A 26166-nucleotide genomic window follows, 5' to 3' on the forward strand; every position below is an offset into this window, starting at 1 on the left:
ACTTAGCACGTCTGAACTTAGATGTTTATTCTGCTAGAGAACATAAATTGGGCTGATCCTTATTAGCGCATGCTGATATGCCGCCTTGTTGACTGTGATATGCCGCTTTGAACAAACAGGCAGGCAACTGTGCACAGTCTCGAGATCCCTGTCGTTTATCCTCCACCGCAACTTTTAAGCACTTAACAACAAGCCCCGTTTACGAGCTTGAAGCAAACACATTTTAAAGCAGCACTTAATGCCTGCAGTGTAGTTTAGGGTGTAACTTCTGTTGGTGAAACAGGCCCAAATGTTGGAATTTAGGTTCTTTGATTATGTCTCATTTTTACACATAAAAACATGCTGCTCACTACAGCTATCTAAACTCAGACCTAGTGGGACGTGCTACAAGATCATTTCATGACTTCAAGGTTCAAGTCAAAAACATACCATCCAAATTAAAGGGCAAAGCAATTAATTATCATTTTACCATCAATACCCAGAGAATAAATGTCATTTCAACAGAAGGTTTATCTTTAGATTAAGTAATCAGCTTAAGTTAATAAAAGATGGCCACTTGTGTGACACTCCTATGCTGGTAGATTAGATTAGATAACTCCATTAATGTCCAGAGGGGGATACCGGTTTGGTAAGTTATGTTCAATGAAAAATAACAATCACAGAGGTTACAGAAGACAACAGCTTAGCATAAACATGAAACAGAGTCAGTGGCATCAATACGTCTCAAAGTACATGTAAGAGGGGGCAAATAACCTCAAAACATGAGGCAGGTCATACTGATGACACTATAAAAGGATGTCTAACCTCTTGCCAACCAATTTTCTATTAATGGTGTCCCATATGGTTGCTTAAGTCCTTAGGCTCTCTTTACACAAGGTCAAAACGATATTCAAGCCTCCTTTCACTGAACGTAGAAGTGGCATGTAGCCTGCGAGCTTCGTTCCAACCAGTAGCGTTTCAGACACAAAATCATTCCACGCTGTTGGTCCCGCAAAGTCACTAAATCACGAGAGAATTGGAACACCACGCCTGATTTCAGAAGTTCCCACGATAACAAGCAAGGAGAAAGATAGCTGCATGTTTACAAAAAGGTCTGTGGTTTATTTTCTGCTTTGTTTAAATCTAATACCGGAGTTTCAAAGGTAATTGTCGCACTCTGTCCTGTCTCCCCGTTCTGTTCAGTCATGTGTCCCTGTTAATTGCTCCCACCTGCCTCTCGTCACCCAATCTCCCAATCTCCCTGTTCCTCATGTATTTAAACCCTCTCAGTTCTGTGTGTCTTGTCAGTTCATTGTTTCCATGTCCTGCGTGCGTTTATCATTTTTTACGTCCCTCGGCTTCGCTAGGAGCACGATGTGTTTAGGGAGTAAAGAAGATTTTGTACTGGAAATGAAACAAACACTTTTACAGTTCTCTATAAGATATTTATTAAACAAAAACGAAGCTCTAGGCTGAAAAGGGAACAAAAGGGTCATCCAAAACTGGGTATTAATAAACGAAGGAATTTCCCAATAAAGAAAAACGATATCTAATAATAAACTAAAAGCGCAGCACATAGGCTGGAATAAGGCTAGGAATAAGGCTAAACGGTAAACACAAAACTGCACCAAAAGGGTGAGCAAAGTCTCTCTATAACGAGGACACACAAATTACTATTAACAATACCAAAAACTCAAAATACCACTAAGGTAGTGAAATAACCGAAAATACCACTCAGGTAGCGAATCGAAGACTTTAACGTCTGTAAGCGAGGAGAGCTAGAGAGGAGAGCAAACACCTCCGTGCCAACACCCATCTGCACATCTCTCCCAGAATACCTTCAAGAGCTCCCTTTTAACAGGGAAGCTCAATTTACCTAACAGCCTGCAGCCGTGCAGGCAGCAGACCGAGGGCCTCTTGTGGCCAAAAGTAGACGGTGCACGTCACATCATTAAAGAAAGACCTTTTACATGTTCCAGTTTGTCTGCCTGCCTGCTGCCTCCCCAGCATTTGGATCCTCACAACCGCTCAACTCACCTGCACCGTGACAGTAATGACGTACATTTATCTACACATGACTTTTATTTTTAAGGTTTTCAGATGTTTTGCACTGCTGGTGTTTGACTTCCGGTCTGGCCCGACCTAAACTGCGAAGTTTGTCGTGTTTTTGGAAGCGTAGCACGTAAAAAATATGTAATGGTGGTATCCCTTTGCTTCTGGGTTGCGTCCAAAACGTTGCATTTTGCTGCTGGTGGAAAGGAAACCATCCACTATAACTTGCCACAATAATGGCAAGCTGCTGTGAAGTGCGTTTTGCGGCTGTTTCGCTACGCTTTCACGTCTGGTGGAAAGGAGGCTTTAAGGTGTAACAATATCACCTAAAAAACTTTGCAAGATCTTCAGGTGTGATACAAACACAAAGAGCGCCCCATTACACTTGAAAGAGCACGATCAGTCTACGATTGTTTGGAGCATGCTTAAAGTGTCTGTAGCTAGGTCATTGTGATCTATCATCATGGTGGTGGCATATCATGGTCCTGGTTGGAGCATGGTCGTAGCACAAATGGTCTGAGTCTGCACAAATGGACCCAACACATACTTCTTTAATGTGTGTTATGCCTTGGCTATTATCAGAAAGCTTCAAGTAGGTGTTCCAAGGCGATCTGAGAGTCATGCCATAATCAGAGGTGGTGCAGTTGTGAATGTGTGGTAGAATCGTCATGGGAACGTGTCGCTGATGTTTGGAGCATGGTGAGGGTGCAGAAGAGAGTCTCAGGGGAAACCTACAGTATGAGGAAAGTATTTAAAGCATAGCAACATTATGACATCCTTCACACTGAAGGTTTTCCAAATTTGTTCCAATCCATCTTTGTTATGTTCATTCTGCATTTTCTACCTGATTTTATGTTTTGTGATTTTTCATTATACACAGAGCAAAAAGGGCTTTGTCTTATAAAGCGTAGTAGGCTCTTTATCCAGGCTAATGGGGGCTTACGCAGGCAAGCTATATGACCTTATGTCTGGAACCCTTTTAGATGTTTGTGTGAAGCAAACTCTTCAAAGCATTGGAGACACACTGCCAGGCTGATTTAGCCACCTTTTGTGAGACAACTAAAAAGACTGGCATCACAGAATACAGGATTTGTTAAACCAGCTAAAGCCACCTGAAGAAATATCTCATACAAACTAGCCAGTGTAAAAGTTTAAAGGGTAAACTATCTCGATGTACGTCATCATCTTTTTGATTTTCCTGTAACGTCCTGCCATTTTCTGATGTTATATCCTGTGTCCCATCTTCCCCTTTATATTGGCTGTTGACAGCATGTGTTGGCAGTCAGGTCAGTATTAAGTTCATACAACCATACGACTCGATTACATCCAGATTCGACCTTAGAAATTCTAACATGTTGGACTGAATGTGACTGAGGTCAGGTCAGCCCCCTTTCAAACCCCCAAAAGTTCAGACTGGTGCAGACAGCATTTCCTCAGCTCATCTCCAGTTTATTTCCTCATTTAATCAATTTTACTTATCACAGGGTAATGTTTTTAACGTTGTCAAACCCATGAAAATTCCTTTCAAGTATAAAAAACTGAAGCAGCAACTGGATTTACACACCTAATGAAAAAATATGCGACATTTTATCTCCAAACCAAAGCTAAGATCTCTTCTCTCATGAAACAAGCATTCAGAAGGTTTATGGCGGTAATTTCTCATGGCTTTCTACATTATTCTCCACAGCATCTCACTCAACACTGAAAAAGACGTCAACAAAGGGGAGAAAAAGATCCCCCAGGAGGAAGCCAGCAAACAATTCACACCTCTTGAGTTCAGGTGTTATGAATGTGTTGTAATGAGAATTCATCTTACTTTATAACACACAGGAAAACGTTTCCCCCCACATCCAATTCTGTAAAAACGTCAGAGTGACGAATGGAGCGAACGGGATATTTGGGTTTGCTCATTTTTGACTGAAACGGGTTTCCAGGCTATGCGGCACGAGCCGGCGCTTATCTTCACAACCTCTTCACACTTCTTCGGCTTGTGTCAACAGAACTGCGAGTCAGTTAGCCATTCATATGCCGCTACAGATGGTCCCATCCCTCTTCTTCAGCTCTGCTGCTGACATGATTCATGAGGCTCTGTGTCTTGATTTAGGGTCTCTTTCATATTTCTACAAGCCCATGGCAGAGGAGCATTTCTCTAAGACACCCCTGAGGCAATGACCCTGGTCTGCCTGGCCTGTCTGCCTGAGAAAAAAAATCTTTAAAAAAGAGAGCTCACTTGAGCAAAACTGAGCTATAACACACATTTCACACTAACACATCTGAAGGAAGGAAGGAGGAAAGAAAGAAAGAAAGAAAGAAAGAAAGAAAGAAAGAAAGAAAGAAAGAAAGAAAGAAAGAAAGAAAGAAAATTACCTTTTATATAGCGCCTCTCAAAATATAAAACACAAAAACAAAAAAATTTAAATATAAAAAGAATGTTTAAAAAATTATTAAAAATGTGTTTAAAATGACTACAAATAATTAGTAATTGTGATTGGAAAAAATCAGAGAAAAAATTAAGAGGAAAGGGTGAAATCGGTGGATCCTGGGAAACGCAGAATAGGTAGAAAGAGCAGAATAAGGAGAGGGTGGTGACAAAGGTCATGCAAACGCCAGCTTGAATAGGTGAGTTTTCATCTGCTTTGTGAAGGAGTCCGCTAATCTTATACATATTATGGGTGTGTCCGAATCCACGGGTAGGATGCTTATGAGTACGGGTCCTCGCTGGTCTAGCAAGGCCGGGTCCTTGCTAGACCGCTAAGACCGGAACCCAGCGGCTCTGAATTCGGACAGTCTAGCCTTCACCTCCACGGTGACCCGTAGGTCCCATCACAGCCGTGGCGGCAGCTACACAAAAAAGTAAAAATGCTAAAGCTAGCGAAACTCGAGCAGGAATATTAAGGAGCTACAGCAGCTTCACGTCCATCAGCAGCGTTTGTTCACAACCGTTTTCAGGTAAAGTAATTTTGTTTATTCTAGAAGCTTTCAGGACTTACATGTTAACTTTAGATGGTTTCATGTATGTTTTAAGCTACAGAATAAACTTGTTATACATACACAACACATTACTACAGAATATTAACATGTAGGTAATTAAATAAGCTGATGCTTCTTCCTACTCCCTTTTGAACATGTGTATACAAAATTTAATAAAAAAAACAGAAGTTACTTATGTTGTGTGTATTACTATGTGTATGTATGCATGTTCAAAATAAAGACAAAGACAATATAAATCAAATGCATTATAAATGTTGAATGCAGTAGTGTCACGAACTTCTCCCGCTGACTGCATTCCAATCATTCCTGCCACCAACGTGGCGGCTGACGTCATCACGCTGACACTACTTAAGGAAGTGCCGGCGTTTCATTCATCACTCAGTCATCGTTCTCACCAGACTTTGTATCGAGTCTCCAGGCTTACCAGCCCTCAAAACCTTCCAAACTACACCTTCAGGAGATAACCACACCGGTTATCTCCGTCACTCCGCGTCTGGGCAACAGAAACTCTCAGTCACGCTTCAGATCTGCCAACGAACCTGACAAGTAGGATGTTTTCTAATGTAAATTGGACCTTAGAACTTCTTATTTTGCATCAAATGAGGGTAAAACATCATTAAAAAACAGGCTTTTTAATAAAATAGCATTGAAGTGTTTTCAATGTGCATTTGTTTATTCAACTTAAGCCTAATAATGATTAGATCTGTCTTAAAAATGTAAATTCTCTGTAGTTTTTATTTAACTATTCCCTGCTGCTTTTCTCTAAACTGAACAGAACCAGTGTACTGCAGGTTATATGTTTTTGTTTTACATTTTTCTATTAAAAAAACTCTTTTTTAATCTATTACAGGTCAGCATGCACTGTGCTGCACATCTGCCTCTGTACTGGTGAAGTTGTGGGTCTGGAGGATGAGACTGAGGAAGATGTGTGTGGAGGAGGTCAGTGGTGCTCTGTCCTGCAGGAGGTACCAGCAGACCACCACTACTGTTAACAGGCAAGTCATTTATGTAGGAACCTCTATTAAAAACAGCACGGTGGTTTTATTTGTTGAAGAGTCACAATTGTTATACCAGTGGATCCATTAACCATCTCCTCATTTCATATATCTGAATACTTCTTAGAGATGTAACATCCATCATCTGAGCTAGCCCAGCAGTTCCTGTAGATGGACGATGGAGTGGACAGTGAGAGGAAGCGTCCCAAAGCTCTCTCTGCTGACCATCCTGTATGATGTTCCTCTGGCCAGAAACGTCCAGCCACGGGTCTGCTCCAGCCCTCCATCCTCATCTGGATCCTCCTGCAGCAGATCCAGCTGCACTGTTAAAGACTTCCTGCTCACTCAGTTTAAATAAATTATCCAGGAAGAGTCACTCGGGGTTTGTGGAGACTGAGAAGATCACCAATGTATGATGGTCTGTAAATATTAATGCATTTTTGAACTCTAACAAAAAAATGCAAAAGAAGTCAAAGTCTTCTAGTTCTTTTAAAAATGGCTTTAACCCTCTCAGGCTAAAAATAAGTTTTGATAAAAGGACGAATAACTAAGTCCTTCAGGGGTACTTCTGGGTTAAAAATGCTCATGAAATACGTATGTGGAGTAACCAGGTAGGTAGGTAGGTTTTAACGTTGCAAATCTGCAACGCCTGCCTCCAGAGGCATAAAGGTAATATGTAAGAATGAAGAAAGAATGACATCCTGTGGTCAAATTTGGTTACTGCAGCCCACTTTTCTAAACAAAAATGTACTTTCTTGCTGCCGTTCTGTGAGTTTAAAGGCTATTTCCAGTTTTAGATCAGCGCCTGAAGATTTTAGATGACAAGCACAGATGAGTTAGACACAGTAAGTTGATAAGTAGATAAATACATTTCATTTCTGGTGTTAACACTCTTGGATGTTTTACGGCACTTACAACACTTATTACAGTAATATGTCTCTGGTATAGAGAAAATGTTGTTTGTCGTCTTGCTGTTGGCTTGCTGTTAAAATTCTGAACAACTTATTAAAGTTATAATATGTAGTTTTTACAACTAATCTCTGGAAATATCCATCGAATTGTTGTAAATTAATTAAAAGATGCCCATTTGTTGAAAATATTGGCAGTTTCATAACATATAACCATAAAAATCTGTTCTAAAATACATGGGAGCGGGTCTAAGTCCCTGGCCAATGCCTTATTGGATGCCATGTTTTTTTCTACAGAAGCCTGTGAGGACAAAACACATTTACTGATTTATAACAAATTGTTACAAAACTTTCACCAATAATAACCATTGTTTTACACATTTACCTCTTCACTCATTGCCAGTGATGAAAGGGAGTCTGATGTGCTTGTCATTTTGCAGGAGGTTGCACTTCTGGGGATTTTTGACCCTAATGGCCATCCATTGGTAAGGTCTTATTTGAACACAAAAACAAAGCTTGCTTGCAATGATTTAGATATGTACTGCCCCCTATCGCCAGGGAAAATACACACTGTCACTTGAAAGGAAGTAAAATGCTTGAGATATTTCTAGAACCACTTATTTGCTTCTAATTAGCCATTAGCATTCTTAGCTCATGGTTAGCCTCTAGCCTGCTTCACCCAATATTAGAGTAAAACAAAAAGATGCTGTGGTATATTAGGGATACAATAAATCATTTCTGGGTAGCTCCAGTTTACTGGTTTCAGTTGTTTAAACAACTCTAGAGCTTTTTGCATCTCGATGTAGAACTACCAACGACGGCGCTGCAGCATTAACTCGGCGCAGACTCGGCAACCTCACAGGCTCGCCAATTGTAAACAGTGACTACGTCCCTCTTTAGTTTTTGTGAAAGGAGAAACCCCGACAACGTCCCAGCCGACTGAGAATGAAATCCATTTCTATGTAATCTTCCTTCCAACATGATTGAGATATTAGATTGCTTTGTGATTTTTTCACTGTGGAATTTTTACATAATGCTATTTTAAAATCATCTAAATAAAAATTTACAAACAAATGTAATTTATGACACCTCAGTCAACTCACAAAAACAAACCAGATAGATTTTTGTTTTCCATCTGCAACTATAACACACATGTTATTTCCTCTCCAGAAACCAAGTGAATACACACATCTCGGAAAATTAAAGCAGCAGTCAGAGGTAATTGTTTACTCGCTCAGTCTCAGTTTGTTAAATTTGTATAACAACAACAACCTCACAGGTTTAGCCTCCTATCTACAACAGAGATTTTCCTCCAATTTGCCCTCTATGGGCTTCAGATTGCCTTGTCAGAAAGGACTATATTGAAAGACTTTGCACACCACTTCCTTATCGCTACCAGTAAATTACCTCAGGATCAGATACAGGCTGCCAACTCGCAGAAACTCCACTCAGAAGACATGGAGGAGAAGGGGAAAAAAGAAGGAAAGAGAAAGAAAAGACGACAAGAAGGAGCAAAGAAGTGTCGAGACATGACAAGAGCAGGAGATTGGTCCCATGGAGACGGATTTTGGCTGCTCTCAAAGGCCACCCGATGTTATCTAAAGATCATCTACAGTCACCAACGGTCGCCTTTTTACTCTCCGTTCAACAGCTGGAGTCAAGCACCTGTCAATCAAAACTTTAATAACCAGCAGGCACAACAAAGGGGATTTTTATTTCCAGATGTAATCAATCTAAAAGACAATTCCCTGCAAAGTAAAAGGAGGAAGCAAATAAAGAATCTGTTCTTGTAAAGGGCAAACGTGCCATGCACAACTAAACGGATGGAAGATATTTCTACTCAGCCCAATTATTAGCAGAAAGTCCAAAACTACTGAATTACTGATGAAAATTAATACTTTTATCTAGATTAACCACACTGTAATGATCATTACCTAAATAAATGACCAAATATTTATGACAGCAGAATACGATCATCTAAAAAATAACAAAGAGATTCTTTGAAACAACCAGATCACTACTGTCTACATTATTACTAATTTTTTGTGTTTGTTCTCAGTTTTAAAAGATTTTCAAACAAATGTGCTGAAATGGCCTTACTCTGTGTGCCCCTAGGTAGGGAGCACACCCACAATAACAACAAATCAAAATACAAAGAAAGAACATTCTTAAATCCTGCCAAAGTTTTCTCTCATTTCTCCATTTCAACACACAATCAAGGTTCAAAGTTGAAAAGATCAGAGCAAAACAAATAGGTAAAAACAAATTCTGTTTTTATTTCTTAGGCACCCGTGTATGAAACCAACTACTTTGTTATAGTTTCTGAAAATCTCTGTATTTCCAGTCCATGCAAAGCTTCTAAATCTTAGTTTGTCTAATAAAAAAAAACAGTGATGTGGATAGGGTGTCACTGTTCTCAGTATTTAAAATATTACGATTTGTTAAAATATGAAATTACTCATCATACGTTTTATGTTACTGATATTTAAATATGTGGGACACTGAAAACTCATTTACCGTAAATCCTCTAATACAGGCCCGGGCCTGTATTTGACTCAAGCTCATCAAGCTCCAGGTCTTTATTGGAAGGAGGACCAGAATTAGAGACAGGCCTCAACTTCTATTTGAGCAAAATGAACTAATGAACTAACTGGAGTTTTTGACAATTAAAATTGCGCCCACATTTTCAAAGCTAAACACATTTCTTTTAACAACGGTAGTTTCTGCTTCAGCCCTCTCCCCCCTCCCCCTGCGCAAACTCACTGATGCGCCTGCAGCCTCTCAGAGTTCCTGCTGCTCTAAACATTAAAATGATTATTTCATTTTCTGTTCCTCACTTCTGATTACCTTCAATGGTGTCTGTTTGTTGCAACCACCAGGTACAAAAACTAACTTGTTTTTATTTGACTATTTTTCTGTCCTGCCTGTTTATTATCTTCCTGCATCTCCTCTCAATCCTAAAGAGAAACTGCTACCTGGGTTCATATATATTCACCTTATGAGTTACCTTTGAACTGCAGTTCTGAAAGATCTACCGACCTCTAAAACAGCGGAGTGCGCGCTGCTCGCCGGCCACGGGAGGCAACGCGCTGTGCCAGAGCGTCGGTACTGACACCCGCCGTAAAACGGACATTTAACCAAATTGTGACGTTTACCCTCTTGCAATTTAACATTCCCCTCACCCCCATCCTAACCTTAACCAGCTTGCACATGCAAAGCTCTGATTGTTGACGCGCTCCAGACATCTGCGTCCTGAGCACGGCCACAGTAACATTATCAAATCAGGTGTCGCCACCTCAAAAACTAATTTAACACGTGATCGTTCATGTCGGCTCATTTCCTTTTATGTTTTTTGTTTTTTTATTCTTTTATTTGTGCCTGATGCGTTTCGCTGCTGTGGATCGGGGCGCATCACCTGTCACCTGCTGACAGCAGGCTGCTGTCTTTTCCGTGGACTGCATCTTGCCGGTCATTATCACGTGACAGCGACTAGTTGATGACAGGCATACCAAGTCACTATAGAGTGGTGAAGTCGACTAGTGACTAGTTCATACAACCCCTGCTACTGCTCCCCAGTGTTCTGCAGCATAATCAGCACGTTCTCTTTGAACTTGATATCAAATTTTCGCCTCCTCTTCGTCTCCGCACGGTTAAAGTTACCGTCGCGGTCTATCACTGGCAAATCAAAAGTGAGACGGATGACACAACCGCCCCCCAGTACTTGCTTGTTACCACATTCCACCCGGCCACAATAAAAAACCGGCCATTATTCACCTCCGCCGACTCCGACACCGGCCAAAATATGATACCCGGCAGTTAATTAAATACACGCTAATATTAGAGGATTTACGGTATTAATGATTATTTCTGCTTATAAGCGATCACTCTGAGTTTTCTATGCAGGCTGAACATGAGAAACATGTGAAACATCCTCTACACCTGTCTCCTGCATTAGCTTTGGATATAAAATAGATGATCAAACTCTGGGAATCAAAAAGCCTGACAGTGTGACATCATACTGTCAATGAACATTCACGGACTCACTAATCTTTGGTCAGGATGGGAAAGGCTGTTGTTAGTTCAGCGTCCAGAAAACAGTAGAGGATGCCTCGACTAGTAGAAGCTAACTGCTATCATTAGCATCGTCACCACACAGCAGAACTCATCCAGGCTTGTGTTATTTGTGCAAATGAAACATCAATATTGCAGAGAAAACTAAGTCAGTGGTAGAGTTGTATTGCTGTTAGCCAATCCACGCCGAGATGTCCAAATATCAGGAAATAAGAGTCCAAAACCTGCCGACTGAAGCTCAGCTGTGATGTGGCTCACTTCTAGTTCCTGGAAATGGTGCACCAGTATATCTCCTAGATGCATTCATTCCTAGAGACCACTATAAATGTATTGATTTCACAAATGTCCCACACCTTTAATACATTTATGGCTTAGAAGAAAAACACAAACTAGAAGCTACCTTTGTTCCATTAATCTTCCATTTTAAAAACGCTTGTTTTCTTCCTTGAAACCAAGTCTTAAAGCTCTCGGAATAAATTATAGAAACATTGAGTTTGCTGTTATTGCAACAATACATTTATTTCCCAGTGGGGGTGAACTCAAAGATCAAATTGCTTGAATACATTTGAAGTGTCTGGAGATAATGTGAAGATTAAACTATGGGGGAACACTGCTGTTCTGTTCCTCTGGTTATTCAACACGTTGAGCAACTAACAGGTGATGTTGCTCAACAGTTATGAGATGATTTTTCCAGAGGTGACCGATATCTTTAACAGTTTACTCATCCTGACTGTTCCCATAAAGAAGGCGACCTCAGAGACTTGTTACTTTCATAGCTTGGGAGCACGGAGCTCTGATTAAAGTCGCAACGAGTGATCTGGATGCAGGCGGCGCTCTTTCACACGTGTCCTGGGAAGCTCGCGCCGCGCCACGGGCGTGCCTCCACAGCTCACTGCAACATTGTGCGGAGCAGCTCCAGTGTGGTGGAACCAAGCAGATGGTGAACGTATGCGGCGCTCATGCACGTCATCATCACCTTCATTAGCTGAAGGTGACATATGACATCATCTGGCTCGTGATCTGTAAACGGTGGTCTGAAAGAGTTGTTTGCTTCTTTTTTCATTGCAGCGTGGTTCAAGGTTGTTTACAGGAGGCATTGTGAGTAATCGCCACAAGTTTCCCCTCCTACACACACACACACACACACATCTTCTGCTGGCTACTCTACCTCAAGCCTCCCCTCACACTCACCTCCTCCCCACATTAAGGTAAATAAGGGCTTCCAGCAGAGAGCCAATGAGCACGGGCCACTGAGCAGAGATGCATGTTTGTGTTGCCTTCCTCCCAGGACCCGTCTCGTTTATCTTGGCTGTCAGGTAAAGGGCAGACTCAGAGAAGGTGAAACTTTTTTTTTTAATAAGGATGGTTTGGTTTCCATAGAAACTGCAGAATAACATTACAGAGACAATGATAAGAAAGCTAAGTGTGATCTCAGGGCATCCCGCGGTGCGCCACATTGTCGTTGGAAGCGTTTATGTTTCCGTCAGAGGAAGGAAAACAGCTATTTAGATTAATTTTCAGAGACCCACCAGACTCAGACCTTTTGCTGTGGGCGGATAGATTAATGAGAACATATTCACACACAGCTTTCAGCTTAGGTCAGGAGCTAAAAGGGAAGTTTCCCTTATAAAATGGTGCTGACTCTTCTGTGAGTATAAACTCCCTGATAAAGGCAGAAAATACCCTCAATGACAGCCACGCTTACCCCCACCCCTAAAAGAAAATGATACTGCCTAAGGCACTGTTTGAAGAAAGTATGAACAACAAAGGTTTAGCAACTCTAACTTTCTTGCTAAGTAAAATAAAAAACTGAACATTAAAAAGAAAGAAAACTGCCTCCTAAAACTGCCAATATGCTAAATGAGAGCAATTCTTTGGGCCAAAAGTGCAAAAACAGAAGAAACAAATTACAAAGGTAATGAAAAATTAACGACTGCTACATTATTCACTTTGTGGCGGTGAATGGGAAGCATGTGTAGTTAACAAATGAGAGAGGAATCCAGTGGAGGACAAGGTGCCACGTGTGCTGTCAAAAGCCTGCAGCCATGAGATAAACCAAGACCACGATACAAAGATATTAGAGTCTTTGTTTTTACCCACAATCGCACAGGAGACAAATTAAGTCTCCTCTGGAGGATTCAGCCCGAGCGGGGTGAGTCTATCTGAAATACGAAGTCATGGAAAACGTACAACAGACTAAACTTGGTAATAGGTATTGTAGGAGATTGTTAATTTGAATATTTTAGATTGTTCTGATTTTATTTGAACATTTAGACTCCCTGAGCAGGAGAGAAAAGTTTACACTGAATTTGTCCTCAAACACTCAACAGAAGAGAAATCCAGAGTTTTATTGTACAGGTTCATCTCTGGAATTGTTCTGTTAGTCTATTGTTTACTGGTTTGTGGAGCTGAAATTATCCCTGCGAAGAAAACGGAGAAACAGCTTTTGTTATCAAGCCAATATTGCCATGTCCTTGCAATTTAATCACAAGTCTGGTCCTTTTTGTCAGCCTCTTCCATTTTTTTACAGTAATTCCTAAAGAAACAAATAGTTGTGGCTCCTATGAGGCGTTTGCTCGCAGTGAGCATAATGCATTCTCTCTCTCTCTCTCTCTCTCTCTCTCTCTCTCTCTCTCTCTCTCTCTCTCTCTCTCTCTCTCTCTCTCTCTCTCTCTCTCTCTCTCTCTCTCTCTCTCTCTCTCTCTCTCTCTCTCTCTCTCTCTCTCTCTCTCTCTCTCTCTCTCTCTCTCTCTCTCTCTCTCTCTCTCTCTCTCTCTCAGGAGCATTAACTTCACATCTTTTTCCAACTCTTGTGTTTCATCCGCCTTTGATTTATTTCCGAGCTAAACAGGAAGATTGCTCTAAGGGGGCTGAGTGTGTGTGTGTGTGTGTGGGGGGGGGGGGGGGGGGGGGGATTGGAGACATGCTCGTTGGTGAGGTTGTGCGCTCTGGTGGACAATAAGGCCTCAACTGTTAATGTCCTGCTACCTGGCACACTGCAGAGCCACGATCTGCTCCAGATGCTGGAGGCAGACATCCAACTCGAGGTAGCAGAAGGGTGGAGGTGGTGGTGGGGTGGTTGAATTGGTGCTGCTGGAGCAGACTCACTGAAAAATGAATGGGACCAGACAGACGCACACATAGACATGCACCACCTGCCACCAGCCAGCTCTGAATGCACTGCCTCTTCTGCACACTGGTCTCACTGGCAGTTACTGTAGCAACATCAGGGATAATATCTGAGCACAAATAATGAAATCTCTCTTTTGCAGCAGGCGAGATTGAAAATTTATCGGTTCAGAGCAATCATGCATAATACAGGAATGAAGGGGCTAAAGCAGACAGGCACATATGCCTGTGCACACACGCACACATCCCTACGCTGATACAAGAGGGACTTATGAACTCAATTTAGTCAGCCAGACAGAGTTCTTGATTCTGTCACTTGGGATAATCGTCAGGATGTGGCACTCTGACCAAACCCGTGCATCTGAACCCAGGCAGGATATAAGGTCATGTTGGAGTGGAACTTTAGCCATGCAGCACCCGGACCTCAAGTGCTCCAGTGGTTTTGTGGTTATCTGCAGCAGCCAGCTGTCGCAATACAAAGCTCTTCAAGAACGTCCGCTGTCCTCTTCCTCTGCTTCTCATCTTTCTTCCTTTTCCCTCCCCAATCAGAACCGCTCAATTAGCCCACCCCTTTTTGTACTTTGATCTTTTATCTAATTTGAGGATCTCTAAATTTTGGCAGGAATTGGTTTTTATATAAATAGATATTCCACATTTTAATATTTCTTATCCAACTCAACTAAATGTTGGTATACTCTTTTATTAATTTAAGAGAAACAAACCTAGTACTCTCTCGCTTGGCTAAGAGGACAGTTCTGCATAATATATTTGACAGTGAATATTTAAAAGGTTATTACCTCTACTCAAAATTGGGTCAGTTCATCACCGCAAAGAAACGGGGGAGGAAGCTGTGAGGCTTGATGTTCTGCAGCATATCTGTTTATCGTTTAAATTTTGTTTTCTGTCACTCAACGTCAAGAATAACATGGATAAGAACCACCACAGAGCAGCATACATCATCAAAACCGATGCACAGGAGGTGCAGCCAGATAGCAATCTGGCATGTTTCTGCTCACCCTGTGTGAGAGTGGAACGCAAGGGGAAGAGCTCCACCTACTGGAGAAACAAGGCTGAGGGAGCTCCATTACAAAGGCCTGCAGCCCCAGCGTTGGGATTTATGACTGTAATGACCACAGTCATTCTACTGAATGTGACACACCAGCAGGATTATGAGTGGGTGCAGAGTGTGCATCGTGTCTTCACTCAACAAACACGCTACATTTATTTGCAAACTTGCATCTGGAAGCTTCTATTTGTGGACATTCGGGACAGGTTCAGCATGAGGAACTTGTTTTTAACAAATAATCAACTAAAATTCTGCTATTAATAAAAAAAAAACTTTTTCTATTCAATTTTTTGTGAGCATTAATATGAAGGAATGTGGTGGAACTACTTTTTCTGATAGAACACGAGTTTCCTTATCGAAATACTAAAATAGAAATAAAGAATTTTATTTGATCAAACACAATCACTGTGACTGAGTGTGTTTTGTAATGCTGTTAAACGCTGAAGTGGAACTCTGATGGACACAAACTACATTCTACGAAGTTTCAAAACTGTTTACATTTATCAGACTTCTGGATCTAAATTTAACCAAAATAATCTGCTACAAATGAAAAAATAATAATGTTAAATTAATGTAGGTTCAAACAGAAGCAAATACAAGGTTGATTATAAATAAATGGTTTATTTGATTATGATGAAGGTCCCTTATTTAACTTACATTTACTTTTACTTTTTTGAAGCCCCATTGTGTAAAAACATTCGACTCCTCAGGGCCACACGTCGCAGAGTAGCTACAGTAGCCCACATGCATCAAAAAGGCAATGTGTCTTTGTGGCTGTGCTCGCACGGCCGCAGGGGCGAGGGAGACACTAGCATTAACAGCTACTTCGGGGGTCACACACAGAAAACACCACACATAGACTTTCATGTTTTATTCACTATTTCTGCTGCTATGCTGCTTTCTGCAAACGTCTCTCTCAGCTAATCAAAAACCCTGTCTGTCAGTATGTGTAGAACAGGTCTGATCAGCAGCAGCTGTGTCTTCTTACACCAATGCTACCACTGCTGCCGCGTCTAAAACCTGATTTATACTTCTCCATCGGCTCTGCAAGAGAGATACACGCACGCACAGACAGAGACGTTTTGCTCTCAGACTTCTCCGTCAACTGAGAAGTGTTGAAAAGCAATTCCCTGCCAGGACAACAGAGGGCAAAGCACTTTTCTGTTTGGGTTCTACCATTGTCTTTCAAACGATCTCTGCATGCTACTGAACAATGAACGTGACATACTCTCTGCAATGGATGTGAGTAAACGAGGCGTTTCGCTGTTGAAGAAGTTGAAAATACATCTTTTTTGTAAATAAAGGACTTAAATACATCTGTCTGCTCCTTATTCTAATAAAGCCCAAGTCCAAATAGACCAAAATTGATATCGAATCCATTCCAAACGAGCTGTTGCAATCTTGTTCCACTCCGTCGCATCATCCCGCTCACCAGACGAATAGAGGGCCCTGATTGGCCCACAAAGCGGATAGAGCACTGTGATTGGCCCGCCATTGTGGACTAATCACAGTGCTCTATCAGTTTGAAACCCCTATTGAGAGCTGTGATTGGCCAGCCGGAATACTGCTAGGGGCTGCTGAGGTTCCAATGGAGAGTTCCTAGACTGAACTTTGCAAGACAGGAATTTAGTCTAGTTCAGTAGGCTACTTTTCTGTGGTATCATGCCACCATTACACTCATGTATCCAGTCCTCAATACTAATGTCTTTATATATTTCAGAGACTTTATAACACACACAAATTTGTCCTTCATCCTCTTCCACCTCTAAAACATGATTTAAACCCAGGTTTCTCATCATTTCTATCCAGGAATAAAATATTTTCTCCGTATTTTTCTACTGCTTCAGTCACGGATACATAAACGTTCACATTTTCTGACTTTTCCACGAAGTGTTCTTCAATCTGATACGTGTCTGCCACTAAATATCTTTTTACTTTTTGAGGACGTAACGCCTGGGACACACCGCCCGCCGAAGCGCCGTGAAGCACCGCGAAATGGGGATCGCCTTCATTCGGCGCCCTTGTTATCCTATTCTATAGGCCACATGGGCCGCTGAAGCGCCGCACGCGCCATGCAGCGATCGTTTCGGCGTCTGCTCTATTTTTTTCGCAAGCGGCGAGTGAACCGCGTCAATTCTGGCAGGAAGTCAAACCAAGACATAAGAGGCAGGCCGGTAAATTTAACAAAATAAAGCATTTCAAAATAAAATTCCGGGATAGTCAAATGTGTCTGTAAACAGACACTGCATAAAAACCACACGAACACACACACACACACACACACACACACACGCACACACAACGAACTTGCGTGTGTGTGACCACGTGAAGGGGGTGTGTCTTTGGGTGTCTTTCAACCGGAGCAAACAGGACAGAGAGGCAGAAAGTCATAGGCCAGCTATTAACAACTGGATCACACCATAGGTTCACACACATGCGGACAAACACACACAAACAGCAAGGAGGAGGGGTGTGTGGAGGAAAAGAGCAGAAAAAAGGCAGAGAGGAAATGGAGGACACCAAGTGGTTAAAAGAAAAACTACAGCTGAGCCGAGGACTGAACTGAGGAGCAGCGGCCGAATTTCGTGAACGCTTCGCCTCCCGGCACTTCGCGGCACTTCGGCGGCCGGTGTGTCCCAGGCATAATGGTGGTGCTGTTGACGAATTTAAAGGAAGCGGTATCCTGACCAATCACAAGCTTGAAGTCTCCGTCACTTTTGACGAATATGTTAAAATTTAGACGTGTCTCCGTCACCCTCTGTGAGCCTGTTGAGAACCCTTGCGCCGACGCATAATGGTGTTGTGTGTCTCTGCACTGATGCAGACAGAGAAGTATAAATAAGGCTAAAGAAGTCTGCCGCATCAACCACGTCTGTCGCACCTGCTGCATTGCTCGTCTCCCTCTCCCCCGCAGCCTTGTGTGCGCCATCACAGTTACAAACAACTTTCAGCTTTTAATCCAGTGATCACATGTATTCATAGCGGAGCAAGTAATCCAAGGGGAAGGAGAAAAATGTCCCCAAAACAACAAGACTCCCATGGAGAGAACAAGCCCCATCCCCTGTACACTGTTTAGCAGGAGGAGGAAAACTTTCATGTCAAAGCGCAAACGTAAAATGCATATTATTATGTCTTCTTATTTGTCCCTAAACAGCTATGGTATTTTAAGATGGCACGTGACTATGGAGCGTTGACCATCGTTTATGTTTATAAAAATGTAAAACTTCAAGCTAATGGGAATATTTAGAATAGACAAATCCTAATGAAAAGGGGTGTGTGAATGTGATACAGTTTGAAAGCAAACAAGTAAAACTATTGCCCACTGTGCCTTTAAGACCAGTAAATCATCTAAAGAGTTTGCATCAATTTTTTGCAAAACTGATAAATATTTTGTGAAAATTACAACTAGCGTTGTTCCCTGCTGCCCCCTGCTGATTATTAAACATTTAAGTATTTCTGGATTGGCCTCATTTATCAGGTTAAGAGTTTCACCTCCATAAACAATCTAAAAAAAAAACATTAAAAATTGAACAGAGTCTCATCATTCAGCTTCATTTAGTGGAAATACCAGAGAAATGCACAGTGAGATCCAGATTGAATTAAAAAGAGAAAAATATGCATTCAACGAGCAGACTGTCAGCCAAAGCTACTGAGGCTTTTTCAGTGGATTCCTGTTAACAGAGCTTAAATCTTGTTGTATCAATTAAGCTAGAGCAAATCACCTGAGCTTGCTGTTAAGAGCAGAGAGAACAAAAATGAGCCAGATGACTAAATATAGATAAATGATGAAATGGTGATACTGTTTAAGGAAGAGGGCTGGACTGAATTAGATATAATCTACCAAAGCAGCACAGACGCACATCTACGACATCAATTGGTCCCTCTGCTAAATGGCTGCACACTGTGAGGAGACCTGCTCTACAACTTAAGGGCTCTTATTACCATGTGACTAACCTCCTCAGGATTAACCGGGGCAGCAAAGACAAGGGAAAAGTCAAAGGTCAGCAGTCAGACAGCTCCAGCAGCATAAAGAGTGGCCTATTAAACAAAAGGCCACTCTCCAATCTGCCTTCCTGTCTTCCAGCTTCCTGCTGAACCATACTGCTGGCATTCATCGCGCTGCACTCATCACTGTGTGTCGGGGTTAAACTCCAACAGCATGCAAGGTCACGTGTCTTTTTATCAAGGAAATACAAAGAGGGCTTGTTGTAATCGATTTAAAACAGGGCATTTGGATCACACAAAAATTGTTCCCAAACACACTGTGTGTTAAAAACCCTGAGACAGACTGCAGGTGAGACTGCAACAGGTGAGGGAGTCAAGAAATAACTAGGGATGCACAGCCACCAAAGATTTTCGGCTGAAACTGACTCAAAAGTGCATTTTCAGTTTTCACCCCAAGGACCTAAATAAAAGAAACAACATGGCGGAAACAGGCCATAGAGATTAAAGGTAAAAACTACAAATTGTCACTTTAAGAAGTGGAACGGGCACGTGTTTAATGTTAAAATATTTGTTTTCACTTTACAGCCTTTGTTGATAAAGGCCTACAGACTATGGCCATCTTGGTTTTGACACACTTTTATGTTGTAGGTCTGCAGAGAAAATACTGTTATTTCTGTCAGCAGTTGCACTTTGTTCTAGTCTTTTGCAGCATGTAGTCCTACACAGAACAATGTAAAAGGCACTTCATACTGTGTTTTATGTATATAATTTATAGTTATTTCATGTACACATGAGTGGGGTCAAGTGAGGCATTTTATCTTGAATTTTTATTTATATTGTGCACATGTCAGTGCTAAATAAATGTTTTCATAGTTTCGTAATTGATTTATTGCAACGCCTTAGTGAGCTTAGTACATATCGTAACCATAAATGCTGACATAATCATTTCTTTTAGTGTTTCGGTTTTTGGCCTTGCAGGGGCGGATCTACAAAATTATTTATGGGGTGGCAGAAGAGGGGCAAACATTTCTCTAGGGTGGCAATACATACATACATACGTATATATATATATATATACACACACACACATATTATATATAAATATAAATATATATATATATATATATATATATATATATATATACATATATATATATATATATATATATATATATATATATATATATATATATATATATATATATGTTTTCCTTTTTCTTTTCCCAGGATTTACATATTCATTTGTTTTGGGTCCTCATTTAATAAGCTTAAAGGCCCATCACGAAAATAAAACGCATAATAAAATTATGTCCTTCCTACAACAGCTGAATGCGGCAGTTTCCATGTTGCTCAGCAAAACAATTTACACATTCATCAAGATCCAAAGATTTTGCCCGTTTTGATTCAATGCTGAGTACAGCCTAGCTTCATAGTCTTTTCTCTGTCAAAGTAGACTGCAAATAGGTCTTTATGAGTCAGAGAGTTGAAAAACTTTTATTTTTCTTGAATTCATAGCTGCCAGCTGGGGTGGCAGCAGGGGTAGCAAGGCTTTCTTTTAGGGTGGCAACTGCCACCCTATGCCACCCTTATAGATCCGCCCCTGTGGCCTTGGTTTCCTCATTTTTGATTTTCGGTTTTGGCCGAGAATTTTCATTTCGGTGCATCCCTAGCAAAAAACATCCCACTCTGCCACTTGTAGAGGCTGTTTGCATCCTCTAGTGGGAAGAGTGGGTGAAGAAAATAATTTACCATGAAACACTTTGTATTAGGGATGCACCGATACCGATACTGGTATACTGATACTGGTATCGGTATCGTATCGGTACAGATACCAGTAGAGGTATCGGTAAAAATTAACCGATACCAGGAACTGATACCAATGCAGTTGCTTGAAAGTGGTTTCACTGTAAATTTTCATTTCTGTTCACCTAATATTTTAGTTTTGTGATCATTTCTATTCATATATTTTACTTTTTATCTATCTCACAGTCTTTTCCTGTTGAAAGCAGAGAAGAAAATAAAACCTGTATTCCAATTCATGCATTTTTTGGTGTGGTATCGGTAATCGGTATTGGCGAGTACTCAAATCCAAGTATCAGTATCATATCAGTTTGGAAAAAAGTGGTATCGTTGCATCCCTACTTTGTATAATTGATCAAGTTTGCTGATGAGCTTTCTAATCTGGACTACTTTAGGAGAGTGAATGACTTGTTTGATTAGTAATCCAAGAGTAATCTGTCATCCATGTGTGCCGTTTCTTGTAAATGGGTTTATTTTATGTCAGGCTTTCCAGTTAAATTATAAAACTCTCTAAAACTTTTAAGAGGAATGTATACTAAGCCATAAAGCTTCCCACCACCTCATCAAATGAGAGAAATAAGGCATTTAGTAGATTTTACTCTCGTCGTCGTCGTCTTCCTCCGCTTATCCGGGTCCGGGTCGCGGGGGCAGCATCCCAACTAGGGAGCTCCAGGCCGTCCTCTCCCCGGCCTTGTCCACCAGCTCCTCCGGCAGGACCCCAAGGCGTTCCCGGACCAGATTGGAGATGTAACCTGTCCAACGTGTCCTGGGTCGACCCGGGGGCCTTCTGCCGGCAGGACATGCCCGAAACACCTCCCCGGGGAGGCGTCCAGGAGGCATCCTGACCAGATGCCCAAACCACCTCAACTGGCTCCTTTCGGTCCAGAGGAGCAGCGGTTCTACTCCGAGTCCCTCCCGAATGTCCGAGCTCCTCACCCTATCTCTAAGGCTGAGCCCGGCCACCCTACGGAGGAAACTCATTTCGGCCGCTTGTATCCGCGATCTCGTTCTTTCGGTCATTACCCAAAGCTCATGACCATAGGTGAGGATTGGGACGTAGATCGACCGGTAAATCGAGAGCCTGGCTTTCTGGCTCAGCTCCCTCTTCCCCACGACAGATCGGCTCAGCGTCCGCATCACTGCAGACGCCGAACCAATCCGCCTGTCGATCTCCCGATCCCTCCTACCCTCACTCGTGAACAAGACCCCGAGATACTTAAACTCCTCCACTTGAGGTAGGACCTCTCCCCCGACCCGAAGGTGGCAAGCCACCCTTTTCCGGTCGAGAACCATGGTCTCGGATTTGGAGGTGCTGATCCTCATCCCAGCCGCTTCACATTCGGCCGCGAACCTACCCAGCAAGAGCTGAAGGTCAGAGCTGGATGAAGCTAGGAGGACCACATCATCCGCAAAAAGCAGAGACAAGATTCTCCTGCCACCAAACTCGACACACTCCACACCACGGCTGCGTCTAGAAATTCTGTCCATAAAGGTAATGAACAGAACCGGTGACAAAGGGCAGCCCTGGCGGAGTCCAACCCTCACTGGGAACAGGTCCGACTTACTACCGGCTATGCGGACCAAACTCACGCTCCTCTGGTAAAGGGACTGAATGGCCCTTAACAGAAAGCCACCCACCCCATACTCCTGGAGCCTCCCCCACAGGGTGCCCCTGGGGACACGGTCATAAGCCTTCTCCAAATCCACAAAGCACATGTGGATTGGTTGGGCAAACTCCCATGCCCCCTCCATCACCCTTGCAAGGGTATAGAGCTGGTCCACAGTTCCACGGCCAGGACGAAAACCACATTGCTCCTCCTCTATCTGAGATTTACTCTGGAACTTGAATCTAATCAACATGATTGTGTTTTTTATGGTTACATCTTTACATAAGCAACTTATTCAGATTTCATTATTGATATATATACATATATATATATATATATATATATATATATATATATATATATATATATATATTTAACCTTGTGGTAAATAACATGGAAATAATCAAAAGTCATCTTTTTTGTCCTCCAGCACAAACAGTATCTTTTCTGCAGGATCTCAGTGACGGACCAATAAACCAATTCACTTTTTTTTTCTTTGGCTGGTTTGTTGCAATTTTTAACAAAATTCTTAATTTATTCATATTTATTTAATGGTCCATAATTAGTCAGTGTGAGATTGATAAGAGTTTAGGTTCACATTTTAAAAGTGTGAATAGTGAATAAACAAAGCTGTAAAGAGTGTTTCTGTTCATGTTTGATAAAAGTATCTGAATGCAGTCTGACTTTAAGAATCAGATACACTCCGAGAATAATTGTGAGATCATTTAAAATCAGACTAATAGCATTGTACTCCTTAATACTTTCCCAGAAATGTATTTGTTCAATGTTTTTAGTATGAGCATGAAAATGAGAAATCAAAGAAACAGAAGACGAGTTCTTACCAGGAATGAAAGCTGAATAATCTGCATTCACTGAGACACTGAGAGGAAATCCTTTCATATTCCTCCTTTTTGTAATCTTATCTGATTGTTCTCCATCTCTTCGTTTACCAGGCACACAGAAGAAGACATGTATTAAATCTCCCTTAAAACTGAGGTTACTTTTTTTTAGCTTTCCTGTTTTTTATTAAAAAAAAGCAAAGCTCCAGTGCAACTTATTGCTTCTTTGAGCCAACGAATCAATCTGTGCGCCCACACACACGCACGCACACACACACACACATACACACACACACACACGCACGCACGCACGCACACACACACACACACACACACACACACACATTATATTAAAGAGTGTACGTGCACACTCCAAAGCACAGCTTCTTACACAACCACACATCAACCGAACCAATCGTTTAAGGTCTCTGAGGCCTCGATAAGCTTCTGTAAATCAGCCACCATCCAGCAGTGAGTTTTATTCCCTCCTCTCTCTCAGTGGATGTTGGGTTATGACCCGTAGGCAGGAGGTTATTTATTGCTTTTGTCTCAGCCTGTGTTGACTCCCAGCCACTCATCTAATGTTGGAGGGCAACAGAAAGCAGCACAGGATTGCAAGAGCCCTGCTTAGCTGCAGACATTCTGCTCAATAGTCCCCTCAGAGCCTTGCTCCTTAATGTCTCTTAATTTCTACTTTTTCACTAATGGCTGAATCCAAATGAAGCTAATTGGACTCGAGGTGAGGAGAATCTATCGATACGAATTATGGTTATAGAGAAAGGAGGCTTAAATGGCTGAAAAGACACCCACACAACACAAGTCTCCTGGCCTTCCTCATTTGTCAGACAGCGTTAGGGCCTTGAGGGAGGTTGTAAACACCAGAATAAAGGTACACCTTGAAGAAAAATCTGTCTACAGTTTTAAGCGCAAACCTATCATGCAAAAGTCTAGCTAGAACCCATTTCACACACTCACACACCACCAGCCCCACTAGCAGCTGTCATCTGCTCTAATTTAGACCTGAGCTTGGAGCACCTGAGCGGCCCACCTGCTGGTGCCAAGAGCCGCTGACAGGGAAGAGAAACAACCCCAGATTGACGATCAGTGATGGGGGTCCTTGAGTGATGACAGCGTGCGTAAGATGGAGGACTGTGATGTAATGGAGACAATGCGACTGACTGATATCAAGAAAGAGGCCAGAGTGTGCCGGCTCTACCTCACATCCATCCACACACCAGATCTATGCTGGCAACAGCTAACAGATGACACAGGAGTTATGTTTGTGCAGACTACATGTATGACTGGTGCATGTATCCCAGTATTACTAAATGTACATATGAAAGCTCCACAGATGAGTTTATATCACCATCCTGGATGATTAAATGTATGCTCCTTGCCCCAAGGGGGAAGTCAAGTCAAGCGTGTGTCGATTAGAAATGGTCTCGTAAACCACTTCTGTGTTTGCTGTTTAGTCTTATCTGCCAGTGGTACGCTTAAAACACACCTTTTCACGGTGTGGGTTCCATTCCAACAGGGCATGTCACCAGACGCAAGCTCGCGCGCACACAGCTGATCTGCCAGGTCGCCATAGAACGTGCGGTAGTGACGAAGGCTGTTCACAAAGTCTCTGGGGAAGAAAAAAAGAGCGCACGCTTGTTTAGATGTTAGACTAATCAGAAATTCACACATCTTTCCCCACATACCTTCTCCTCGCAGCGAGAGAGTCTCCTACTGCTCTGATAGATGCTTTAAGCGGGATGGAAACTTGACTGCCGCTTTCCTGGATGCCGACTGACGGTGCGCGCTTCCTGCTAGGCGGGCCGCACCATTTGTAAACCTAAACATCATCATTACATATTGTCTCAATAAGAGTCATAAATGAGCCGAAGGTTTTCATGCAGCCATAAATGCATTTCTGACTGTACCTCATTCACTCAAGCAGCATATACTCTAGTTGACCACTAGATGAAGCTGTAGCATCTCAGTCATGACAGCAAAGTAAATGTAGCTCAGCAAAATTCAGGTAAATATATAGAATGACAGCTATGTGTGAATATTAGACTTTATGGTTTACTTTTAAAATGAAGATCCCAAATAAAAAGCATAAATGGGTAAATCGAGGAGTGGTTTGTTCCATTTATAGCCTGAATCGTCCTCTAGTTGGAGGTTTAAAAGCTTTGACTGATTTGCAGCTGCCAACTTGCACATTTTTCTGAAAAATGTAAACCTTCTTCAGTCTGGCCCCTCAGTTTTCATGAGATCAGTGCTGTTTCAAAAAAGTTTATCTTTGGTCTAAACAATGCATACCTCCGATTCAGAGACAGAAGCAGAATACTCGAGAATAAAAACTGCTTCAGGTCATTGTAAAACACTTAAATCTGTTAGTTAACTGATCAGATCTGCAGGCGACGCCAGTTTCACCTCCCACACAGAACAACAGCACATTCTCAAGCCTACCATCTGAAATAATTTTCATTTTTTGCTCATGATCTTAACCTGTGTGGAGAGGCGAGCTCTGCTTTCCTCGGCTTGTCCGACAGCATCGTGAAGTGTCATGTGAACTCCCAGAAGCACATGCTCCAAATCCTGATCTCCATGCATTTTCGCTGACAGGCCCTCCAGCGAGCTAACAAACTCCCTCCAGTGGGTGTCAATCTCCGCCATGCTCGCCAAACAGCCCCGCATCACATTCAGGCAGTAACCCATGCAGGGTTTGGACTGGGTTAAGCCCTGGGGAGGAAATGACTGTGGGTTCAGTGCTGCCAGGAAAACGCTTCATTACTT

The 26166-nt window shown here is 42.0% G+C and overlaps 1 protein-coding gene across 1 annotated transcript in view; it reads right to left on the reverse strand.

The window, feature by feature from the left end:
- The window catches only part of gpc5a (glypican 5a), a 209695-nt gene that overhangs the window by 142168 nt on the left and 41361 nt on the right, over positions 1-26166 (reverse strand). Inside the window, exons 5-7 of the mRNA XM_070554823.1 lie at positions 25879-26112; positions 25086-25219; positions 24887-25009 (exon numbers count right to left, since the gene is read on the reverse strand). Coding sequence (XP_070410924.1) covers positions 24887-25009; positions 25086-25219; positions 25879-26112 — 491 coding nt within the window. The remainder of the gene's footprint in view (positions 1-24886; positions 25010-25085; positions 25220-25878; positions 26113-26166) is intronic.

The sequence above is a fragment of the Nothobranchius furzeri genome, chromosome 9, assembly GCF_043380555.1.
Source record: "Nothobranchius furzeri strain GRZ-AD chromosome 9, NfurGRZ-RIMD1, whole genome shotgun sequence".
Lineage (NCBI taxonomy): Eukaryota > Metazoa > Chordata > Actinopteri > Cyprinodontiformes > Nothobranchiidae > Nothobranchius > Nothobranchius furzeri.